General features: G+C 39.8%; 1 protein-coding gene across 6 annotated transcripts in view; it reads left to right on the top strand.

Moving 5' to 3' along the window:
- PIK3CB (phosphatidylinositol-4,5-bisphosphate 3-kinase catalytic subunit beta) overlaps window positions 1-4,019 on the top strand; it is a 182,120-nt gene extending 178,101 nt beyond the window's left edge. For all 6 annotated transcript variants that reach the window (XM_016942047.3, XM_016942048.3, XM_063806265.1 and 3 more), the window contains 3 exons: window positions 204-349; window positions 1,765-1,897; window positions 2,513-4,019. In XM_016942047.3, coding sequence (XP_016797536.1) covers window positions 204-349; window positions 1,765-1,897; window positions 2,513-2,650 — 417 coding nt within the window. In that variant the 3' untranslated portion in view covers window positions 2,651-4,019. The remainder of the gene's footprint in view (window positions 1-203; window positions 350-1,764; window positions 1,898-2,512) is intronic.
- Window positions 4,020-22,268: the final 18,249 nt, after the last annotated feature.

Here is a 22,268-nt window from a genome sequence, read left to right as displayed (position 1 = left end):
ATCAGGGTTATTATTGATTGTAAAAGTCTTAAGAGTGTTAGATATGGTCTCTTCTCACCTGGCTCAGTGGGCTATAAACAGAGGGAGAAGGGCTCAGATGCGGATGGGTATAGTTCCTGGGGGTCTAGGACTATGGAGGTTTTGCCTTTATATTTGGAACCCACCAGAAAAATGAAGGAAATTAAATCCCATTTGTTTTCCAGCTCTTCCACATTGACTTTGGACATATTCTTGGAAATTTCAAATCCAAGTTTGGCATTAAAAGGGAGCGAGTGCCTTTTATTCTTACCTATGATTTCATCCATGTCATTCAACAAGGAAAAACAGGAAATACAGAAAAGTTTGGCCGGTGAGTACTGCCCTTGTGCCAAGGCTGAACACTTCTAACATTTTCTTATCTGACCAGGTGGACCAGCATTTCTTAGCTGAGATATATTTGGATCTGGGAGATATTCAGTCTGATTATAGGAAGCTTTTGGGGGAATTTGCCTGTCAGATTATTGTGCTGGTTCAGAAATTCCCAGATAGGAGAAACAGAATGCTAGAAATTTAAAATAGTTATTATATTTTCTTCCAATAATATACTACCTTTTACCTGTTTCAGAACATTCTCTGAAACTATTAAGACAGTTGATAGGAAGATGCTGAAAAGACATCTGCTGTCATTGTGTATGGAGTACAGTAAGGGAACTAGAATTCAGGGCAAATTTTTTAATCTCTGATCTATTACTGACTACCTACATGTTCCCAAGCATAATACTTGTCTTTTTGCCTTTGTATCATCTTAAAATGGGGACAAAAATATGAAATTAAGGGCTACTATGATGGTTAGAGACATATCATGTAACCAACACATACTTAACAAATGATTGTCACTATCCTTTATAGTTCTGTTTGGGTTTCTGCAGAATATACCTCAGTGGGTCTAGTTTTCTCTTTGGCAAAATAAGGGGATACGATTGGATGGTCCTCAGCCTGGCGCGGTAGGTCACGCCTGTAATCTCAGCACTTTGGGAGGCCAAGGCACACAGATCACTGGAGGTCGGAGTTTGAGACCAGCCTGACCAACATGGTGAAACCCCGTCTCTACTAAAAATACAAAAAGTAGCCAGGTGTGGTGGCGCACGCCTGTAATCTCAGCTACTCAGGAGGCTGAGGCAGAATTGCTTGAACCTGGGAGGCAGAAGTTGCAGTGAGCCAAGATCACGCCACTGCACTCCAGCCTGGGAGACAGAGCAAGGTTCCATCTCAAAAAAAAAACATTGGATGATCTTCTTGAGGGACCATCTTGAAGAGGAGAGAGAGGGAAGGCAGGATGACAGGAAGGAGCAAAAGCACTGACACTGATTGAGGGGACTTTTAAAAAATTAGTTTCTGGAATCAGACCACAAATATAGAACCCAGAAGTATGTTCAGAAATCCTTGTGGATTATAATTATAACTGATTTAATAATCAGTTCTTGTGTCTCATAGAATTAAAAAGTCTAGATTATTATTAAAAATGTAATAGCCTTTCGTCATAGAATTTCTATTTAGTTTTGTTTTTGAAAAATATATCTGTGATGTTAGAGAGATTGATTGTTTTATGTAGATTTTAGTCCTGGGACAATTTTCGCAGAAGTAAAAATCAGAAATGAACCTTTAGTTCAGTAGGAATTTTCTTATTCTAATAGAAAGTCTAGCTGTGTTTTCTTAATTTCCTGTATGAAATGTGCTCTCTCCCCTCTAACACTGTGCTCATGTGGTTTGCTGCATCACCCAAAGGTTCCGCCAGTGTTGTGAGGATGCATATCTGATTTTACGACGGCATGGGAATCTCTTCATCACTCTCTTTGCGCTGATGTTGACTGCAGGGCTTCCTGAACTCACATCAGTCAAAGATATACAGTATCTTAAGGTATAAAACCACTTTTCCTTCTCTCTTGGACTTTGTGGGCATTGAGCTCAGTTTTAGCTGCCTGTTTTATTCAAGTGGCTGAAGGAAGTAGAACAAAGTCATTTCCTCTAAGATGGTTCTTAGCCAGGAGGGAAAGAATCTGGGAAGTACATAAAGGAGGAATTTTGTAGAGTAGCTTGTAACCCAGAAGATTTTCCCATCAGTAGAAGGGGCGTAAAGAAGACTGGTATTGGGCTGTAGCCTTCTTACTCACATTACTGAAAGACCGCAGATCAGGAGCGGGTTGGCACCTTGATTTTCCACAGTCTGCCTTTTTCTTGCCAGGATCTTAGTAGGTCTTGAGTCATCTTACTGGATTTGGGTGGTAGTGGCAAGCAGCTGTGCGTCCTGCAGTAATTATAAATTATTTTCATCTTCAAAAACCTTTTGGAAGAAGTCATATTATCTCCCTATCTTGGGGTTCTGCCTCCTGCAGATGATATTTAAATAAGAACATGAAGCATGCTGCCTGATGGTGGCTGGGGAGGCACAACCAATCCAGCCTCCTGCAGACTTTGATATTTGCACATCTCTACTAAAGTTATATAAAATCATATTTTCCCCCTTCCATTTTAGGACTCTCTTGCATTAGGAAAGAGTGAAGAAGAAGCACTCAAACAGTTTAAGCAAAAATTTGATGAGGCGCTCAGGGAAAGCTGGACTACTAAAGTGAACTGGATGGCCCACACAGTTCGGAAAGACTACAGATCTTAACGATCAGCCTTCGCTCCTAATGTATTTGTTGGTTTCATTTCATTTTCATTTTGCACTTGCACTAAATTGAACATGACCCTGTTAGAGATGTTATAAAGGGAATGAAATCCTGGAACTCAGAGTTAAATTAAGAACAAGGCATCCCACAGAACCTAATCTGAACAATCCCCAATGATTCCCTCTGCTTTTTGAATGCTTCCAAGACTTATCATGAAAACTGTCAATGGATAATCATTTCCTGCTGACTTTGCACGCCAAGGAATGCTACTAGGGATTGTTTCCGTTTTTGTTTGTTTTTTCTAATATTTGGTACTTCCCAGAATGGTGTAAATACTTCTTTTCAATGTTGTGACCAAGTATTGTCACTCAGCCAATAACTTTTCCACACCTGGGGGTTGGTGGCTGTTCTTACTGTCCAAATGAAGCTAAAAAGAAAGGCATCTTTCTTCCCTTTTAAAATTGTGTAAACTGCAAATTATAATATAATTTGAATTTATGATTATTTTCCAGAAGAAATCTTGTAAACCTGTGGATACTCATTAATTCTTTTGTTAATATTTATTTCCATGATAGCATCATTCCAGCCAGACTTGCTGAAAATCTACTGGTGAGGCAAATATAATATATATAAATATGCTACATATATATTTATAAAATTTCTAGTGGGAGTTCTATATAAATGTTTCTTTGGTATTCTTCAGCCTGTGATTTAAAGTTTTACAAAAAGCAGAGCTTTTTCCTAAGTTACTTTTCAGTTAGGTAACTGTGTGATCCAGTTCTTCCAGCTGCTTCTGTAATGAGGCACATATTAATACAGTTTTTATATGGTATCTATGAAAGAGTTCACTTCATAGAGAATAATACTTGAGCAAATGTATCCAAGAAAGCAAGCAAATGAAAAGAAACCTATTTATGGAATAAACTCCAGATCTGAAATTCAGTATTTTAGAAAAATGCCAACTCTTCTTACTGTATTTATTAAAACTTGTAATAATGTGATTTTTTTCAAGGATATTAGTTCAAATTGAAATGGTTTCATGCCACACGGAAATCTTTAAGTTATTTGTTGAGGTACCATATATTTAGGGTGCTAGGGGCAAGTAATGTTAATATGTGCAATAGGAACTACTGGTTTGAATGTGTAAATGGGTGATCTCTCTGAGTCCTGGCAACATCCAGCAAAACTACTGCTTATTCTCCAAAGAATATTGGGAGCTCTCAATCCTCGGTGATATGGGAAAGAGAACTGAGTATTTGCCCTATGACTGAGCTTTCTATAGGAATTTTATTAAAGAATGTTTAATTTTGTTGTCCTCCTTAATGTTCTCAGTCAAATAAATGAGTGAGCTGGTTTCGGCTGTTCTTGGAATGGGTGAGCCTCTTCTTTATGGGTAGACTGGGCCTTTGGAACTTGGCACTGGAACTCCAAGAAATGGCCAAGTCAGTAGACAAACCAACCTCAGGAATAGGCTAAGGCTTATTATGGCCTCTTCCCTGACTTCTCCCCTTGTTTCCCAGCCTCATCAGGCATGGTATAGGAGGCCCCCTGGACTTTGGTGGGAGCCTGAGGTAAGGAGCCATGCATATGGGAGGTGTCCTGAGGTCTGGGTAGTTACTTGGCACTGAGCCAAGGCCAGACTCTGCTGCTTTGGAGCTCTTGTTCATGGGGCAGATGCTGGAGCAGTCCAGTTCCTTGGAAATAACTCAGCTGAGGATGGGAGTTGGCCCCTGAATTCCTCATTTCCAGGGCTGGTGTAGACTCACTGAGACTTCCAGGAATAGAACTATGGAAGGACAGGTTTGTTCAGAGATCTTTGTCTAGTAGCCACCCACCATTTCATGAACCAGGCCTCAGGTCAGTGGTTTGGAGAATGGTGAACACTGCCAGGAAGAAATGGATACCATTCTTTCCAGAGGGGTCTCCTCAGCCGAAAGGAGGGCCTTGATAAATACATGCCAAATCAGTGAAGTTCAAGTCAATTGTTTTTCCCATATGGGCACCAAATTGTATCTTTCCTGTTTTCTTTGAAGGGTTAAGTAACGTGCCCATAGTCACAGAGTAGTTGATGGAGCCAGTATTCAAACCCAGAAAGTAAGAAGCCTATTTTAATTATCTGTGCTCTTTACTCACAATGCCTCAGTATACATTTCAGATTTATTGGGTTCCACAAATAGAAACCTATGGAAATTTTGAATCAAATTGCATTAAGTTATAGACAAGGTTGAGACAAATTGACATCTCCAGAATATTGAGTTTTCCAAAATATGTAAGTGGAGTACCCATTTATTTAGATTCTCTTTCATTTATATCCCCAATGATTTATAGTATTCTGTGTTTACATATTATACATCATTTGTTAGATTCCTGGGTAAGTGATTTTATTGTAAGTTTCATTGTTGTTAATCTATAGCAATCATTCTCCAAGTGTGGTCCCCTGATGAGGAGCATCAGCATCACCAGAGAGAACTGGTTAAAAATGCAAATTCTTAATTTTTAATTTTTGTGAGTACATAGTAGATATATATATGGGGTACATGGAATATTTTGATACAGGCGTATAACATGTAATTATCGCATCAGGGTAATTGGGGTGTCCATTACCTCAAGCATTTATCCTTTGTATTAGAAACAATCCAGTTACACTCTTTTAGTTATTTTAAGATCTATAATTAAATTATCGACTATAGTTACTCTGTTGTGCTATCAAATACTAGATCTTATTCATTCTTACTATTTTTTTTGTACCCATAGAAATGCAGATTCTTGGTGGGGCCTGGCAGCTCACACCTGTAATCCCAGCATTTTGGGAGGGCGAGGCCGGGGAATCACCTGAGGTCAGGAGTTCAAGATTAGCCTGGCCAACATGGTGAAACCTGTATCTACTAAAAACACAAAAATTAGCTGGGCATGGTGGCTGGCTCCTGTAATCCCAGCTACTCGAAAGGCTGAGGTAGGAGAATCACTTGAACCCAGGAGGCGGAGGTTGCAGTAGCCGAGATCACACCACTGCACTCCAGCCTGGGTAACAGAGTGAGACTCCATCTCAAAAAAAGAAAAAAAAAAGAAATGCACATCCTTGAGCCCTGCCCTGGAGCCACTGATTTAGAAATGGGGGTGGAGCCCCCAAACCTGTATTTAATTTAATTTATTAATTTATTTATTTTTTGAGATGGAGTCTCGCTTTGTTGCCCAGGCTGGAGTGCAGTGGTGTGATCTCGATTCACTTCAACCTCCACCTCCCAGGTTCAAGCAATTATGTCTCAACCTCCCGAGTTTAGCTGGGACTACAGGTATGCACCACCATGTCCAGCTAATTTTTGTATTTTTAATAAAGACAGGGTTTCACCATATTGGTCAGGCTGGTCTCGAACTCCTGACCTCAGGTGATCCACCTACCTCAGCCTCCCAAAGTGCTGGGATTACAGGCATGAGCCACCGCACCCAGCCAAACCTGTATTTTCATAAAGTTCCAGAGCAAAGGTCCACAAATACATTTGATGTTTGTATTTAGCAGACTTATAAACTTTCTAATTAATCCTAACAATTTATTTGTATGAATTTTTTTTTTTTTCTTGAGACAGGGTCTCACTATGTCACCCAGGCTGGAGTGCAGTGGCGTACTCTCGGCTCACTGCAACCTCTGTCTCCTGGGCTTAGGTGGTCCTCCGACCTCAGCCTCCTGAATAGCTGGGGCCACAGGCATGCACCACCACACGCAGCTAATTTTTGTTTGTTTGTTTGTTTGTTTGTTTGTTTTAAGAGATGGAAGTTTACCATGTTGCCCAGGTTGGCCTCAAACTTCTGGACTCAAGCAGTCTGTCCGCCTTGGCCTCCCAAAGTGTTGGGATTACAGGCATGAGCCACTGAGCCCGGCCTGTATAAATTATTTTGATTTTGTATGTATCACCTAAAAATACTGTTGATATTTTTTTTTTCACCATGATACATAATTTAGTAGAGACACGAACTACTCACACGGAGATGATTAGCATCACACAGCACTTTAAGCAGATATTGGCAACACTTGAACTCACAATAGCAATGAGAGGTGGCTACGAAATTATTAAAGTAGTATATCATGTACTACAGTTAATTTTATGCAGTTATGATTTAATACTGCATTTTTGTGTTCCTATTTTTCTCTTTTTAATTTTTTTTTTTAACTTTTAGGTTTGGGGGTACATGCGAAGGCTTGTAACATAGGTAAACTTATGTCACAGTTTTGTTGTACAGATTATTTCATCACCCAGGTATTAAGCCCAGAAGCAGAAAAGATAGCTATTGAGTACTGGGCTTAATACCTGGGTGGATCTCTTTTATCAGACTAAAGAAGCTACCTTAGCTTTCTAATTTGCTAAGGGACTTTTTAAAAAATAATTAATGGATGTGGAAATTTATCAAATGATTTTTCTGCATTTTATTCCAATGATCATAAGGTTTTTCTCATTTGGTGAGTCATGTTTCAATATTAAATGAAGTTTGCATTCCAGCAATGAGCCAAATTGATTGTAATTTTTTGTTGTTGTTTGTTTCTTCAAGAAGGAGTCTTGCTTTGTCCCCTAGGCTAGAGTGCAGTGGCGTAATCTCAGCTCACTGCAACTTCCATCTCCTGGGTTCAAGTGATTCTCCTGCCTCAGCCTCCCAAATAGCTGGGATTACAGGTAACTGCCACCAAGCCTGGCTTATTTTTTATTTATTTATTTATTTATTTATTTATTTATTTATTTTTGTATTTTTGTATTTTTAGTAGAGACATGGTTTCAGTATGTTGGCCCAGCTGGTCTTGAACTGCTGATCTCAAATGATCTGCCAGCCTTGGCCTCCCAAAGTGGTGGGATTACAGGCATGAGCCAATGTGCCTGGCTGATTGTGAAGTGTTTTTAAATGTGTATTCCTGGATTTGATTTGCCAATATTTGAAGGGTTTGCATCTTTTTTTTTTTCAATCAGTGGTATTAGCCCATAAGTTCCTTTTAAGATCTGTGTCAAGTTCTTTTAGGCAAGATGTAACCAACATGGCTGATGAGGTGCCTGGCACTCACCTCCTCCACTAAGTGGGACCAAAGCAGCAAATAGATAACCACACATCAAGTAGACTAAGAGAGAACACTAGAATTCACCAGGAAAGTGACAGGGCACCTCTGAGGTAAAGAAGGAGAGAGAAACAAAGAAGCACCTAGCCCAGCTGGAATTGGCTCAGAGCTGGAAGGAACTTGCCATTACTAGGAGAAGGTAAGGGGGAAATTCCCAATAGTCCACATTCCCACCAGGGATGCCTGCAGTCCTAGCCACCAGAGAGCCCCTTGGCCCTAACAGGCCCTGAGCCTAGTATAGGTTGCTGCTTGGAGTTCACAAAACTGCATTGTTCAAGAAAGGGAATTCACACTGGATCCCACTGACCGCCAACACCCAAGCAACTGCAGCATGGTGCCATTTTGAGAGCTCAGTCCCCACCAGACTACATCCTCCCTGGGACTCAACAGCCCCTGCATCTCCACATTCCTGGAGCCCCACTGACATCCTCCCACCACCACCTAGAGGGCTGCAGCATTGCAATGCCAGCTGGACCCAGTGCTATGGCCAGTTCCTCAGCACTCTAGCCCACAAGGTAACCTACACCCTAGAGAATAGGTGGTGAAGCACATCAGGGAGGCTGCCCCAAGGACAAAGAGGGCCAAAGTGTACATTCCCTGCAGCTTGGCACCTGACTTCCTGAGACTGCTGCCACCAACTGCAATCCTGCCCTTCCAGCAGCAGGACCACCTCATACCTGTACATGCTGTGAAGAGGCCTAAGGAACAATCCTCCCTCACACACTATCCAAGGGTGTGAGGACAGACCTGCCAAGTCCACTCATGTTGCCAGCGCCTGCATGCACCTCTGGGGACCTAAGGACAGGCCCAACCCACCCATCACTGCCATTGCCAACACCCACCCATGCATGCCACCTAGGAGCCTGGAGACTGGGCTGACTAGCCCATTGGCACCTCCGCTGGCACTCATGCATACCACCCAGGGGCCTGAGGGCCAGCCTGTTGACATTACTGCCACAGCCAATACCACAAGTGCTACCCAGGGCCCTGAGGACCTGCCTGCCTGACTGCCACAACCACTGCCAGCACTTGAGCCTGCCACATGAAGTACACCACCCAGGCGACTGAGGACTGGCCCACCTACCCTTCTGCTGCCGCCACTGGTGCTAGAGGACTGACTGGCTCACCTGGTTTCCCTATCCCCAGTGAAGTCCGACTACAACGTACATAACCTCATCTTATTGAAGACAACATAATAAGACAAGATAAAGCAGAAGAAAGAATTTCTGAACTGAAGACATGTTTTTTGAAATAAGACATAAAAAACAATAAAGCAAGCCATGTGACATATGGGACACAAAAGAACAAAAATTCAAATTTGGGGAGTTCCAGGAGAAGAAATGGGCAAAGGCATAGACAGCCTATTTAATGAAATAATAGCTGAAAACTTCCCAGGTCTTGCTAGAGACATAGACATTTGGAAGCTGGAAACTCAAGGAGTCCCAAATAGATTCAATCTAAAGAGGTCTTCCCAGAGACAAATGATAGTCAAACGTCAAAAGTCAAAAACAGAGAATTCTAAAAACAGCAAAAGAAGCCCAAAATCTCCTTAAGCCGATAAGCAACTTCAGCAAAGTCTCAGGATACAAAATCAATGTGCAAAAATCACAAGCATTCTTATACACCAATAACAGACAGCCAAATCATGAGTGAACTCCCATTCACAATTGCTTCAAAGAGATAAAATACCTAGGAATCCCACTTAAAAGGGATGTGAAGGACCTCTTCAAGGATAACTACAAACCACTGCTCAACGAAATAAAAGAGGACGCAAACAAATGGAAGAACATTCCATGCTCATGGATAGGAAGAATCATTATCGTGAAAATGGCCATACCGCCCAAGGTAATTTATAGATTCAGTGCCATCCCCATCAAGCTACCAATGACTTTCTTCACAGAATTGGAAAAAACTACTTTAAAGTTCATATGGAACCAATAAAGAGCCCTCATTGCCAAGTCAACCCTAAGCCAAAAGAACAAAGCTGGAAGCACCATGCTATCTGACTTCAAACTATACTACAAGGCTACAGTAACCAAAACAGCATGGTACTGGTACCAAAACAGAGATATAGACCAATGGAACAGAACAGAGCCCTCAGAAATAATACCACACATCTACAACCATCTGATCTTTGACAAACCTGACAAAAACAAGAAATGGGGAAAGGATTCCCTATTTAATAAATGGTGCTGGGAAAACTGGCTAGCCATATGTAGAAAGCTGAAACTGGATCCCTTCCTTACACCTTATACAAAAATTAATTCAAGATGGATTAAAGACTTAAATGTTAGACCTAAAACCATAAAAACCCTAGAAGAAAACCTAGGCAATACCATCCAGGACATAGGCATGGGCAAGGACTTCATGTCTAAAACACCAAAAGCAATGGCAACAAAAGCCAAAATTGACAAATGGGATCTAATTAAACTAAAGAGCTTCTGCACAGCAAAAGAAAGTACCATCAGAGTGAACAGGCAACCTACAGAACGGGAGAAAATTTTTGCAGTCTATTCATCTGACACAGGGCTAATATCCAGAATCTACAAAGAACTCAAACAAATTTACAAGAAAAAAACAATCCCATCAACAAGTGGGCAAAGGATATGAACAGACACTTCTCAAAAGAAGACATTTATGCAGCCAACAGACACATGAAAAAATGCTCACCATCACTGGCCATCAGAGAAATGCAAATCAAAACTGCAATGAGATACTATCTGACATCAGTTACAATGGCGATCATTAAAAAGTCAGGAAAGAACAGGTGCTGGAGAGGATGTGGAGAAATAGGAACACTTTTACACAGTTGGTGGGACTGTAAACTAGTTCAACCATTGTGGAAGACAGTGTGGCAATTCCTCAAGGTTCTAGAACTAGAAATACCATTTGATCCAGCCATCCCATTACTGGGTATGTATCCAAAGGATTATAAATCATGCTGCTATAAAGGCACATGCACACGTGTGTTTTTTACGGCACTATTCACAATAGCAAGACTTGGAACCAACCCAAATGTCCATCAATGATAGAGTGGATTAAGAAAATGTGGCACATATACACCATGGAATACTATGGAGCCATAAAAAAGGATGAGTTCATGTCCTTTGTAGGGACATGGATGAAGCTGGAAACCATCGTTCTCAGCAAACTATCGCAAGGACAGAAAACCAAACACTGCATGTTCTTACTCATAGGTGGGAATTGAACAGTGAGAACACTTGGACACAGGAAGGGGAACACCACACACTGGGGTCTGTCATGGGGTGAGGGGAGGGGGGAGGGATAGCATTAGGAGATACACCTAATGTAAATGACGAGTTAATGGGTGCAGCACACCAACATGGCACATGTATATGTATGTAACAAACCTGCATGTTGTGCACATGTACCCTAGAACTTAAAGTATAATTTTTAAAAAAAGCATCAAACCACATATAAGGGAATCTCCACGAGACTAACAATGAATTTCTCAGCAGAATCTTTGTAGGTCAGGAGAGAAAGGAATAAAATAGTCAAAGTACTGAGAGAGAAAAAAAAAAGAAACTGTCAACCAAGAATCCTGTGTCCAGCAAAGGTATCCTTGAAAAATGAAGGGAAAGTAGTCTTTCTCAGAAAAACAAAAATGGAGATAATTCATTACCACTAGACTAGCCCCACAAGAAATATTTAAGGGAGCCCTACACCAGGAAACAGAAGGACAACATCTACCATCATGAAAACTTAACAAAAGTAGTGTAGAGCAGATACACAAAACAGGAATAGGAGTGTTGTTACTCTAAAAAAAAAAAAAAAAAAAAAAAAACTACCAGATCATAAAAGAAAGTAAAAGAAGAATAAAGGAAGAAAGGATATTCAGAACAATCAGAAAACAACAAAATGACAGGAAGTCCTCACCTATTAATAACAAGCTGGAATGTCAAAGTTTAAGCTCCCCCAACTAAAAGATATAGACTGGCTGAATGGCTAACAAAAATAAGACCCAGATATATGCTGTCTACATGAAACTCATCTCACCTATAAAGACACATAGACTGAAAATAAAGGGATGGAAAAAAATACCTCATGCAAACAAACCAAAAGCATGCAGGAGTAGCTACACTTACATCAAAGGAGAGTTTAAGTCAAAAAAACATGAGACAAGAAAATTATAATAAAGGAATCAATTAGGCAAGAGGATATAACAATTGTAAATATCTATGCACCCAACATCAGAAACCAAAATATATAAAACAAATATTATTACAGCTAAAAAGGCTAATACAACAATAGTTGGGGATTTCACCACTCCCACATTCAGCATGGAAGAGATTATCTAGACAGAAATTCAAGAAACATTGGATTTAAACTGCACTTTAGACCAAATGGATCTAACATTTAGAGAACATTTCAGGCAACAGCAGCAGAAAATAAATTCTTCTCATGAACACATGGAACATTCTCCAGGATGGACCATATGTTAGGCCATAAAACAAGCCTCAAGAAAGTTTTAAAAATTGAAATCATATCAAGTATCTTCTAAGACCGCAGTGAAAATTAGGAATCAACAACAGGAACTTTGGGAACAAATATGTGGAAATTAAACAACATACACCTGAATAACCAATGGGTCAATGTAAAAATTAAGAAAGAAAGTAAAAATTCTTGAAACAAATGAAAATGGAAAAACATACCAAAACCTTTGTGACACAGAAAAAGCAATGCTAAGAGGGAAGTTTATAGCAATTAACGTCTATACCTGAAAAGTAGAAAGATGTTGAATAAACAACCTAAAAAATCCACCTCAAAAAACTAGAAAAGCAAGAACAAACTAAACCTAAAATTAGTAAAAGGAAAGAAAGAATAAAGAGCAAAGCAAAGCAAAATGAAATAGAAACTGAAAAAGACAATACAAAGAATCAACAAAATGAAAAATTGGTTCTTTGAAAATATAAACTCAATCAATAAACCACTAGCTAGTCTAACCAAGAAAAAGGATGCAAACAAATAGAAGTAAAAAAAGAGACATGGCTGGTCACGGTGGCTGACACCTGTAATCCCAGCACTTTGGGAGGCCGAGGCAGGCAAATTACCTGAGGCCGGGAGTTCAATACCAGCCTGACCAACATGGAGAAACCCTGTCTCTACTAAAAATACAAAATTAGCCAGGTATGGTGGCTCATGCCTGTAATCCCAGCTACTCGGGAGACTGAAGTAGGAGAATTGCTTGAACCCGGGAGGCAGAGGTTGTGGTGAGCTGAGATCACGCCATTGCACTTCAGCTTGGGCAACAGAAGCAAAACTTCATCTAAAAAAAAAAAATTACAACGGATGCAACAGAAATACAAAAGATCGTTAGAGACAATTATGAGCAACTATACAATAACAAAAATGGAAAACCTACTGGAAATATATACATTCCTGGACACATGCAACCTACCAACATTGAACCAGGAAGAAATAGAAAACAAAGATACCAATAACAAGTAATAAGATTGAAGCAGTAATAAAAAACTCTCCCAATACAGAAAAGCCCAGAACCAGATTTACTGCTAAATTCTAACAAACTTTTAAAGAAGAAATAACACCGGCTTTGCAGGTGTCACCACTGGGAGCCCCGTATTATCACCCATGATCAACCCCACCATGTTCTTCGACATCGCCGTTGATGGTGAGCCCTTGAGGTGTGTCTCCTTTGAGCCTTTTGCAGACAAGTTTCCAAAGACAGCAGAAAACTTTCATGCTCTGAGCATTGGAGAGAAAGGATTTGGTTATAAGGGTTCCTGCTTTCAGATAATTATTCCAGGGTTTATGTGTCAGGGTGGTGACTTCACACGCCATAATGGCACTGGTAGCAAGTCCATCTACAGGGAGAAATTTGATGATGAGAACTTCATCCTAATGCATACAGGTCCTGGCATCTTGTCCATGGCAAAGGCTGGATCCAACACAAACAGTTCCCAGTTTTTCATCTGCACTGCCAAGACTGAGTGGTTGGATGGCAAGCATATGGTCTTTGGCAAGGTGAAAGAAGGCATTAATGGCCAGGCTTGGTGGCTTACACCTGTAATCCCAGCACTTTGGGAGGCTAAGGTGGGTGGATCACAAGGTCAGGAGATTGAGACCATCCTGACTAACAAGGTGAAGCCCTGTCTCTACTAAAAATAGAAAAAAAAAAAATTAGCCAGGTGTGGTGGCAGGCACCTGTAGTCCCAGCTACTCAGGAGGCTGAGGCAGGAGAATAGCATGAACCTGGGAGGCGGACCTTGCAGTGAGTTGAGATCACGTGACTGCACTCCAGCCTGGGCGACAGAGCAAGACTCTGTCTCAAAACAAAAAAAAACCAAAAAAAAAAAAAAGAAGGCATGAATATTTGTGGAGGCCATGGGGGACTTTGGGTCCTGGAATGGCAAGACCTGCAAGAAGATCAACACTGCTGATTGTGGACCCTCTAATAAGTTTGACTTGTGTTTTATCTTTTTGGTGTTGTTTTGTTTTGTTTTGTTTGAGATGGAGTCTCACCCTGTCACCAGGCTGGGGTACAGTGATGCAATCTCGGCTCACTGCAACCTCCAACTCCCTGGTTCAAGAAATTCTCCTGCCTCAGCCTCCCAAGTAGCTGGGATTACAGACACACACCACCACACCCAGCTAATTTTTGTATTTTTAGTAGCGACAAGGTTTTTTCCATGTTGGCCAGGATGGTCTTGATCTCCTGACCTCATGATCCACCCACCTTGGCCTCCCAAATTGCTGGGATTACAGGCATGAGCCACCGTGCCCAGCCAACTTGTGTTTTATCTTAACCACCAGACCATTCCTTCTATAGCTCAAGAGAGCACCCCTCCACCCCATTTGCTCACAGTATCCTATAATCTTTGTGCTCTCACTGCATTTCCCTTTGGGTTCCATGTTTTCCTTGTTCCCTTCCATGCCTAGCTGGATTCCAGAGTTAAGTTTATGATTATGAAATAAAAATTAAATCACACAAAAAAAGAAATAACACCAACTTTTATCAAACTATTCCAAAAAACTGAAGAGGAAGGAATTATTCTTAACTCATTCTGTGATGCCAGCATTACCCTGATACAAAACTAGACATAATCAAATGAAAAATAAAACTACAGGCCAATATCTTTGATGAAAATAAATGCAAAAATCCTTAACAAAATGCTAGCAAACTGAATCCAGCAACACATCAAAAAAAAAATACGATGATCCAATGGGATTTATCTCAGGGATGCAAGGATGGTTTGACATACACAAATCAATAAACATGATACATCATTTCCAACAGAATGAAGGACAAAAACCATATGATCTTCATATTAGTCCATTTTCACACTGCTATAAATAAACCTGAGACTGGGTAATTTGTAAAGGAAAGAGGTTTAATTAATTCACCGTTCCACATGGCTGGGGAGGCCTATGGAAACTTACATTCATGGCAGAAGGCAAAGGGAAAGCAAGAAGCTCTTCACATGGCAACAGGAGAGAGAAGTGCAAGCAGGGGAAATGCCAGACGCTTACAAAACCATCAAATCTCAGAGAACTCACTATCAGAACAACATGGAGGAATCTGCCCCCATGATCCAATCACCTCCCTCCCTCAACACGTGGGGATTACAGGTCCCTCCCTCAACATGTGGGGATTATAATTCGAGATGAGATTTGGGTGGGGACATAGAGCCAAATCATATTAATCTTCTCAATAGATGCAGCAATCGCATTTGCTAAAATTAAACATCACTTCATGATAAAAACAAATTTAGCATAGAAGGAACATACTCAGTGTAATAAAAGCCATATATGAGAAACACAGCTAACATCATACTGAAGAGGGAAAAGCTTAAAGCCTTCTAAGAACTGGAACCAAAGTTGCCCACTTTCACCTCTACTAATCAACATATAGTACTGGAAGTCCTAGCCAGAACAATCAGGTAACAGAAATTTTTAAAAGGCCTCCAAATTGGAAAAGAGGAAGTTAAATTGTCCCTCTTTGCATATGAATTGACCTTATATTTTAAAAACCTGATGACTCCAGCATAAAGCTCTTAGAACTGATAAATGAATTCAGTAAAGTTATAGGATACAAAATCAACATTAAAAAGTCAGTGGTGTTTTTATCCACCAACAATGAACTAGCTGAAAAAGAAATCAAGAAAGCAATCCCATTTACAATCACTATCCCCCCTACCAAAATACCTAGGTGTATATATATATATGTATAGGAATATGTATATATATAGGAATATGTATGTATATATATGTATAGGAATATGTATATATATATAGGAATATGTATATATATAGGAATATGTATATATAGGAATACACACACACACACATATATAATATATATATGGAGATAAAAGACCTCTACAAGGAAAACTATGAAACACTGATAAAAAGAAATTGTAGAGGACACAAACAAATGGAAAGACATCTCATGCTCACGGACTGGAAGAATCAACATTGTTAAAATGACCATACTACCCAAAACCATCTGTAGATTCAATGCGATCCCTATCAAAACGCCGATGATACTCTTCACAGAAATAGAAAAAACAATCCTATAATTCATATGGAACCACAAAAGATCCCAAGTAGCTAAAACAGTACTGAGCAAAGAAAACTGGCCAGGCATGGTATCTCATGCCTGTAATCCTAACACTTTGAATGGCTGAGGCAGGAGGATCGCCTGAGCTGAGGAGTTCAAGACCAGCCTGGCCAACATAGTAAGACCCTCATCTCCACACACACACAAAAATTAAAATTAGTGTGGTGGCATGCATCTGTAGTCCCAGCTACTCAGGAGGGTGAGGTAGGAGGATCATTTGAACCCAGGAGGTCAAGGCTGCACTGAGCTGTGATCATACTACTGCACTCCAGCCTGGGTGACAGAATGAAACCCTGCCTTTAAAAAAAAAAAAAAAAAAAAGCTGGTGGTATCACGCTGCTTGACTTCAAAGTATACTACAAACCTATAGTAATTAAAACAGCAGCCAGGCGCGGTGGCTTATGCCTGTAATCCCAGCACTTTGGGAGACCAAGGTGGGCAGATCACGAGGTCAGGAGATCAAGACCATCCTGGCTAACACGGTGAAACCCCGTCTCTAATAAAAATACAAAAAATTAGCCAGGCGTGGTGGCATGGCCTGTAGTCCCAGCTACTCGGGAAGCTGAGGAAGGAGAAACTCTTGAACCCGGAAGGTGGAGGTTGCGTGGGCCAAGATCACACCAGTGCACTCCAGGCTGGGCGACAGAGCAAGATTCCATCTCAAAAAAAAAAAAAAACAAAAACAAAAAACCAGCATGGTACTGGTATAAAAACAGACATATAGACCCATGAAACGTAATAGAGAACCTAGAAGTAATTCCACATGTTGACAGCCAACTGATTTTTGACAAAGGTGCCATGAACACACATGGGAAAAAGGATCCCTCTTCAATAAATGCTACTGGGAAAACCGGATATCCATATGCAGAAGAATGAATGTAGGCCCCCTAATTCTCACTGTGTACAACAATAAAGAGTTGGATTAAAGAGTTAAACATAAGACCTGAAACTAGCCAAGTGTGGTGACTCACACCTGTAATCAGGCAGGAGCATCGCTTCAGCCAACGAGTTCTAGACTAGCCTAGGCAACATAGTGAGACCTTGTCTCTGCAAACAAACAAACAACAACAAAAACACCTGAAACTATAAAACTACTACAAGAAATCATACGGCAAAGTCAAATAGTCTTTTCCTAGACTGAACTCCTGGGCTCAAGTCATCCTCCTGCCTTGGCCTCCCAATGTTAACCCCACAAGAGATTGTTTATACAGTCACAATTTATTTAGATCTATGTCCGTTTTTACCATTGTTGCTTTTCATCCTTTCTCTTGCATTTTTAAACTTTCAACTGAAATAATTTTTTCTTCTTAGACCAAAGAATATACTTTAATATTTCCTTTGGTTGGTCTGCTCTGGATGAATTACCTCAACTTTATTTTGCCTGGTAATAAACAGTAGTTTTGCTGGGTATAGATATTTAGTTAGTTGTTTTACATCACTTTGAAGGTATTTTTCCATTGTCTTCTTGCTTCTGTCATTTCTATGGAAAAGTTAGCCTTATGTTTTGGTGTGTGGTTTTTCCACTAGCCACTTTTTTTTTTTTTTTTTTTTTTTTTTTGAGGCAGAATCTCACTCTGTCACCCAGGCTGGAGTGCAGTGGCACGATCTTGGCTCACTGCAAGTTCTGCCTCCCGGGTTCACGCCATCTCCTGCCTCAGCCTCCCGAGTAGCTGGGACTACAGGCGCCCGCCACCATGACTGGCTAATTTTTTGTATTTTTAGTAGAGACGGGGTTTCACCGTGTTAGCCAGGATGGTCTCAATCTCCTGACGAGATCCACCCGCCTCGGCCTCCCAAAGTGCTGGGATTACAGGCGTGAGCCACCGCGTCTGGCCTCCCACTAGCCACTTTTAATGATTTTCTTGTTGACTTTGGTTTTTAGCAGTTTTACTATGATAGGCCTAGAGATGGTTTTCTGTGTCTTCTTCCTGGTTGGTGTTTGCAGGGCTCAAATCTGTAGCTTGATGCTTTTCATCATTTGGGAAATTCCAAGGCATTATCTCTTTAAACCTTTTTCTGCATCATTCTTTCTTCTTTGGAACTATAATTACACATGCTTTTAACTATATAGTCTATATTTACTACTGTCTTCTCTATAATCTGTTGTATTTTTCTTATATATATTTGTCTCACCTATATTCCAGTTTACTGTTTCTCTGATTTTGAGTTCTTAGTTTCACTATTGTACTTTTTGACTCTATAGTTTCTCTTTAGTTCTTTTCAGTTCTGCTATGCCCTTTTTAAAATTTTCCTATTCCATGCTGATATTCTCAGACTTTTTTTTTTTCTTTTTTGAATCATCTTGAACATTTTAAACATAGTTATGGGCCGGGCGCGGTGGCTCACGCCTGTAATCCCAGCACTTTGGGAGGCCGAGGCGGGCGGATCACGAGGTCAGGAGATCGAGACCATCCTGGCTAACATGGTGAAACCCCGTCTCTACTAAAAAATACAAAAAAAAACTGAATCCAGCAACACATCCAGCAACAGAGCGAGACTCCGTCACAAAAAACAAAACAAAACAAAAAACAAACATAGTTACATTAAGCTGTACATCTAATTAACCCTTAATTTACAACCTATGTGTCTGTTTTTGTTATTTCTGCTGACTCTATTTGTGTTGTCCTGTCTCATTTGCTTGCATGTTTATTTATGTTGGATAATTACATCCGTGATAACTCTAATTTCAAGGACAGATAAACTATTTATTCTTATTCCTTAAGTACTGTTCTTTGGGGGTTCCTGCCCAAAATGTGGAAGTTTTGCTAGAGTATCCCAACCTTGGCATTCCCTTACCCTAATTTTTGTCTCCCCATCCCTTCAAGGCTGTTATAAGTACTGCTTAGACTCTTGACCTCCTGTTCTGGAATAAATAAACATTTCCAGGGTTAAGTGGTTCCAAATGCTTGGCTCATCTCTCTGGTTTTCCATCTTCTGCTACATCTTGGCTTAGATTGTCTTTTTAGCTTTATGATAACTTCAAGACTTTTTATATTTTGCCTTTTTTTTTTTTTTAATGGAGTTTCGCTCTTGTCGCCCAGGCTGGAGTGCAATGGCGCCATCTCAGCTCATTGCAACCTCTGCTTCCTGGGTTCAAGCGATTCTCTTGCCTCAGCCTCCCAAGTAGCTGGATTACAGGTGCCCGCCACCATGCCCAGCTAATTTTTGTATTTTTGGTAGAGACGGGGTTTCGCCGTGTTGACCAGGCTGGTCTCGAACTCCTGCTCTCAGGTGATCCGCCCGCCTCAGCCTCCCAAAGTGCTGGGATTACAGGTGTGAGCCACCACGTCCAGCTTATTTTGGCCTTTTTTTTTTTTTTTTTTTTTTTTGCAAGAGAGTTGTCAGCATTACCTTTTCCATCTTTTCTCTTACCCCCACTAACTATTCACCCATTTTAATACGGCTTCTGTCTCATTTCATTGAGCCTGATTTTGTTCATTTTCTCACCCACATCCTCCATGATGCCAAATCTAATAGATACATTTCAGTTCTCATGCTTTTCTCCTCTCAGCAGCAATTTGACATAGTTAACTATTCCTGTTTTATGCTTTCTTGCCTTGCCTTCTAATCTTAGGGTTTTCTACCATCTCAAAACACTTTTCTTTTTTCTTTCTCTTTTTTTTGAGACAGAGTTTCACTCTTGTTGCCCAGGCTGGAGTGCAATGGCATGATCTCGGCTCACTGCAGTCTCCACCTCCCAGTCAAAAGCTCACTTCCTTTTCAATGTTTCACTAAGTCTTTCTCCTTTATCCAATTTTAATTTTTTGTTTGCTTCTTATAAACAATTTTATATAAATGCATAAATGTGATCATGACTGCTTATTTTTTAAGTGAAACCTTTTTTTTCTTGAATTTTGGTTACTCCCCACCTCTCTCAATCAATCCCACTCCCATTCCTACTAGGCGACTCATGTCATTATACTTGTTTGCAACCTCTATTTCTCTCCATGCTTGTATAATCATATACAGAAAAAAAATCTGTAAAGACATACATACATACATTAGATAGGATGCTCTGCCATTGTTTTATAAAATTGTACTATATTATTTCTTGACTCAAAAACACTTCCTAGAAACCTCTCCAATTCATTCTTCTGAATGGCTGAGTTGTAACTCATGATGTATAATAATTTATTCAATCATTTATCTGTAGATGGGCATTTACAATTTCCAGTTTCTTTTCTTCCCCACTATGAACAATACTGCAATAAATGTCCTTGTATATATCCTTATATACCAACACTAACACCTTTATTCTCGTGGAATAGATTCCCAAGAGAAGAAGATATGTGGGGCATATTTTTAAAAGCTTTATTGTAAGTACGTTTTAAAATCTTTATAGAAGTTTAACATTCTTTTAGAACATAACATAAAGATAAAAATCATATAGGAATATAGCTTATTTTTCACAAACTGAATTGTCTTTGTGACCAGCACCCAGATCAAAAATAGAAAATTACCAGTCTCAGAAGTTCCTTTCACGCCACCTTCTAGTTACTAACTCCCCTGTAAAGTGCGCATCTTGTGAACTTCAAAGACTATATATATATTAGGTTTTGCCTGTTTTTATAAAATGGAATTTTATAAAATTCCTACTTTATAAAATGGAATGTTTAATACTGTCAAATTGGTTTCCTAAGAACTTTTAATACCTATTTTCACCATCAAAGTGTGAGGTGGGTACTCTTTCTACCACATCTTAGACAAAAATATATCATTGCTTCTTTTTTTTTGCTGGTTGCATTGTTAAAATAATTTCCCTAACTACTAATTAACTTATTTTAAAAATTGGTTGGCTCTTTGGATTTCCTCTTCTATTTCTATTATTTGTCCATTTTGTGATTAGCCTGGCTTATCAATTTGTAAGAGCCCTTTACATGTATGTTGGCTCTTTTCATCTACATTGCAAATATTTTCCCCAAATCTATTGTTTGTATACTGGCTTTTTTAATGGTGTATTTTGCCATACAAACTTCCTAGTCAAATATGTTTGTCTTTTGTTTTATAACTTCCAAATTTTCTGACTTAATTAAGGATTCTGTTGGCCTTAGCCAGTCAGAAATGTTGTAGCTTTTTGGGGTTTAATTTTAGGTTCCCTTTCTACTTTCTTTACAAGCTCTCTAGTTGATCTTACCCATTTCCATAGCTTTAAATCTCCCGCATGTGCTCATGATGTCCACATGTATATCTCCAGCCCAGCCCTCTCCTTTGAGCTGCAGTAATATGAACCTCACTGCCTACCATCTATGAAGGGTATGCTAGGTCCTGGGGGAGACAGTGGTATGTGGTCCCTACCCTCATAACTCACTAGAGGAAGTAGGTACTATGTGTTAAATTGAAGGGATGCCTGGGAGACTTGATATATTGCACATTTCATATTGCTATAAGGGAAAGGCAACAAAGGATTAGTTCTGTGATATATGTAGAACTACTACAAATCTATTAGAAATTGTCAAACAACTCAACAGAAAAATAAGCAAAGGAAATAAAAAGACAATTCTCAGAAAAGGAAACCTGAATCGACAATAAACATGTAAGATACTCAAAAAATAAAGTGAGAAAACAAAATGAGAAAAAATAAGATTAAAATGCAATATTGTTTAAACCCTCAGATTGGCAAAACTTTAAAAGCCTGACCATATATCAAGTGTGGTGAAAATATTAGGAAAAGAAAACTCTACTACTGGCCAAAGTATACAACAGCACAACTGCCCTGAAGGGCAGTCTGGCAAATATCTAATAGTATTGAAGATGCACCTACCCTTTGATTTAGCAATTCTGCTCCTCAGTAGACCTGGAACAGTGCTTCTAAATCTTTGATGTACAAATCACCACGGGGGTCTTGTTAAAACACAGATTCTCCTTCAATAGGCCTGGGGAAGAACCCGTGATTCTTAATTTCTAACAAGCTCCCAGGTGATGTCAT

The sequence above is a fragment of the Pan troglodytes genome, chromosome 2 (genome assembly GCF_028858775.2).
Source record: "Pan troglodytes isolate AG18354 chromosome 2, NHGRI_mPanTro3-v2.0_pri, whole genome shotgun sequence".
Classification (NCBI taxonomy): domain Eukaryota; kingdom Metazoa; phylum Chordata; class Mammalia; order Primates; family Hominidae; genus Pan; species Pan troglodytes.
The sequence above is the reverse complement of the archived record's forward strand: the minus strand, read 5'-3'. Positions and strand labels throughout refer to the sequence as shown.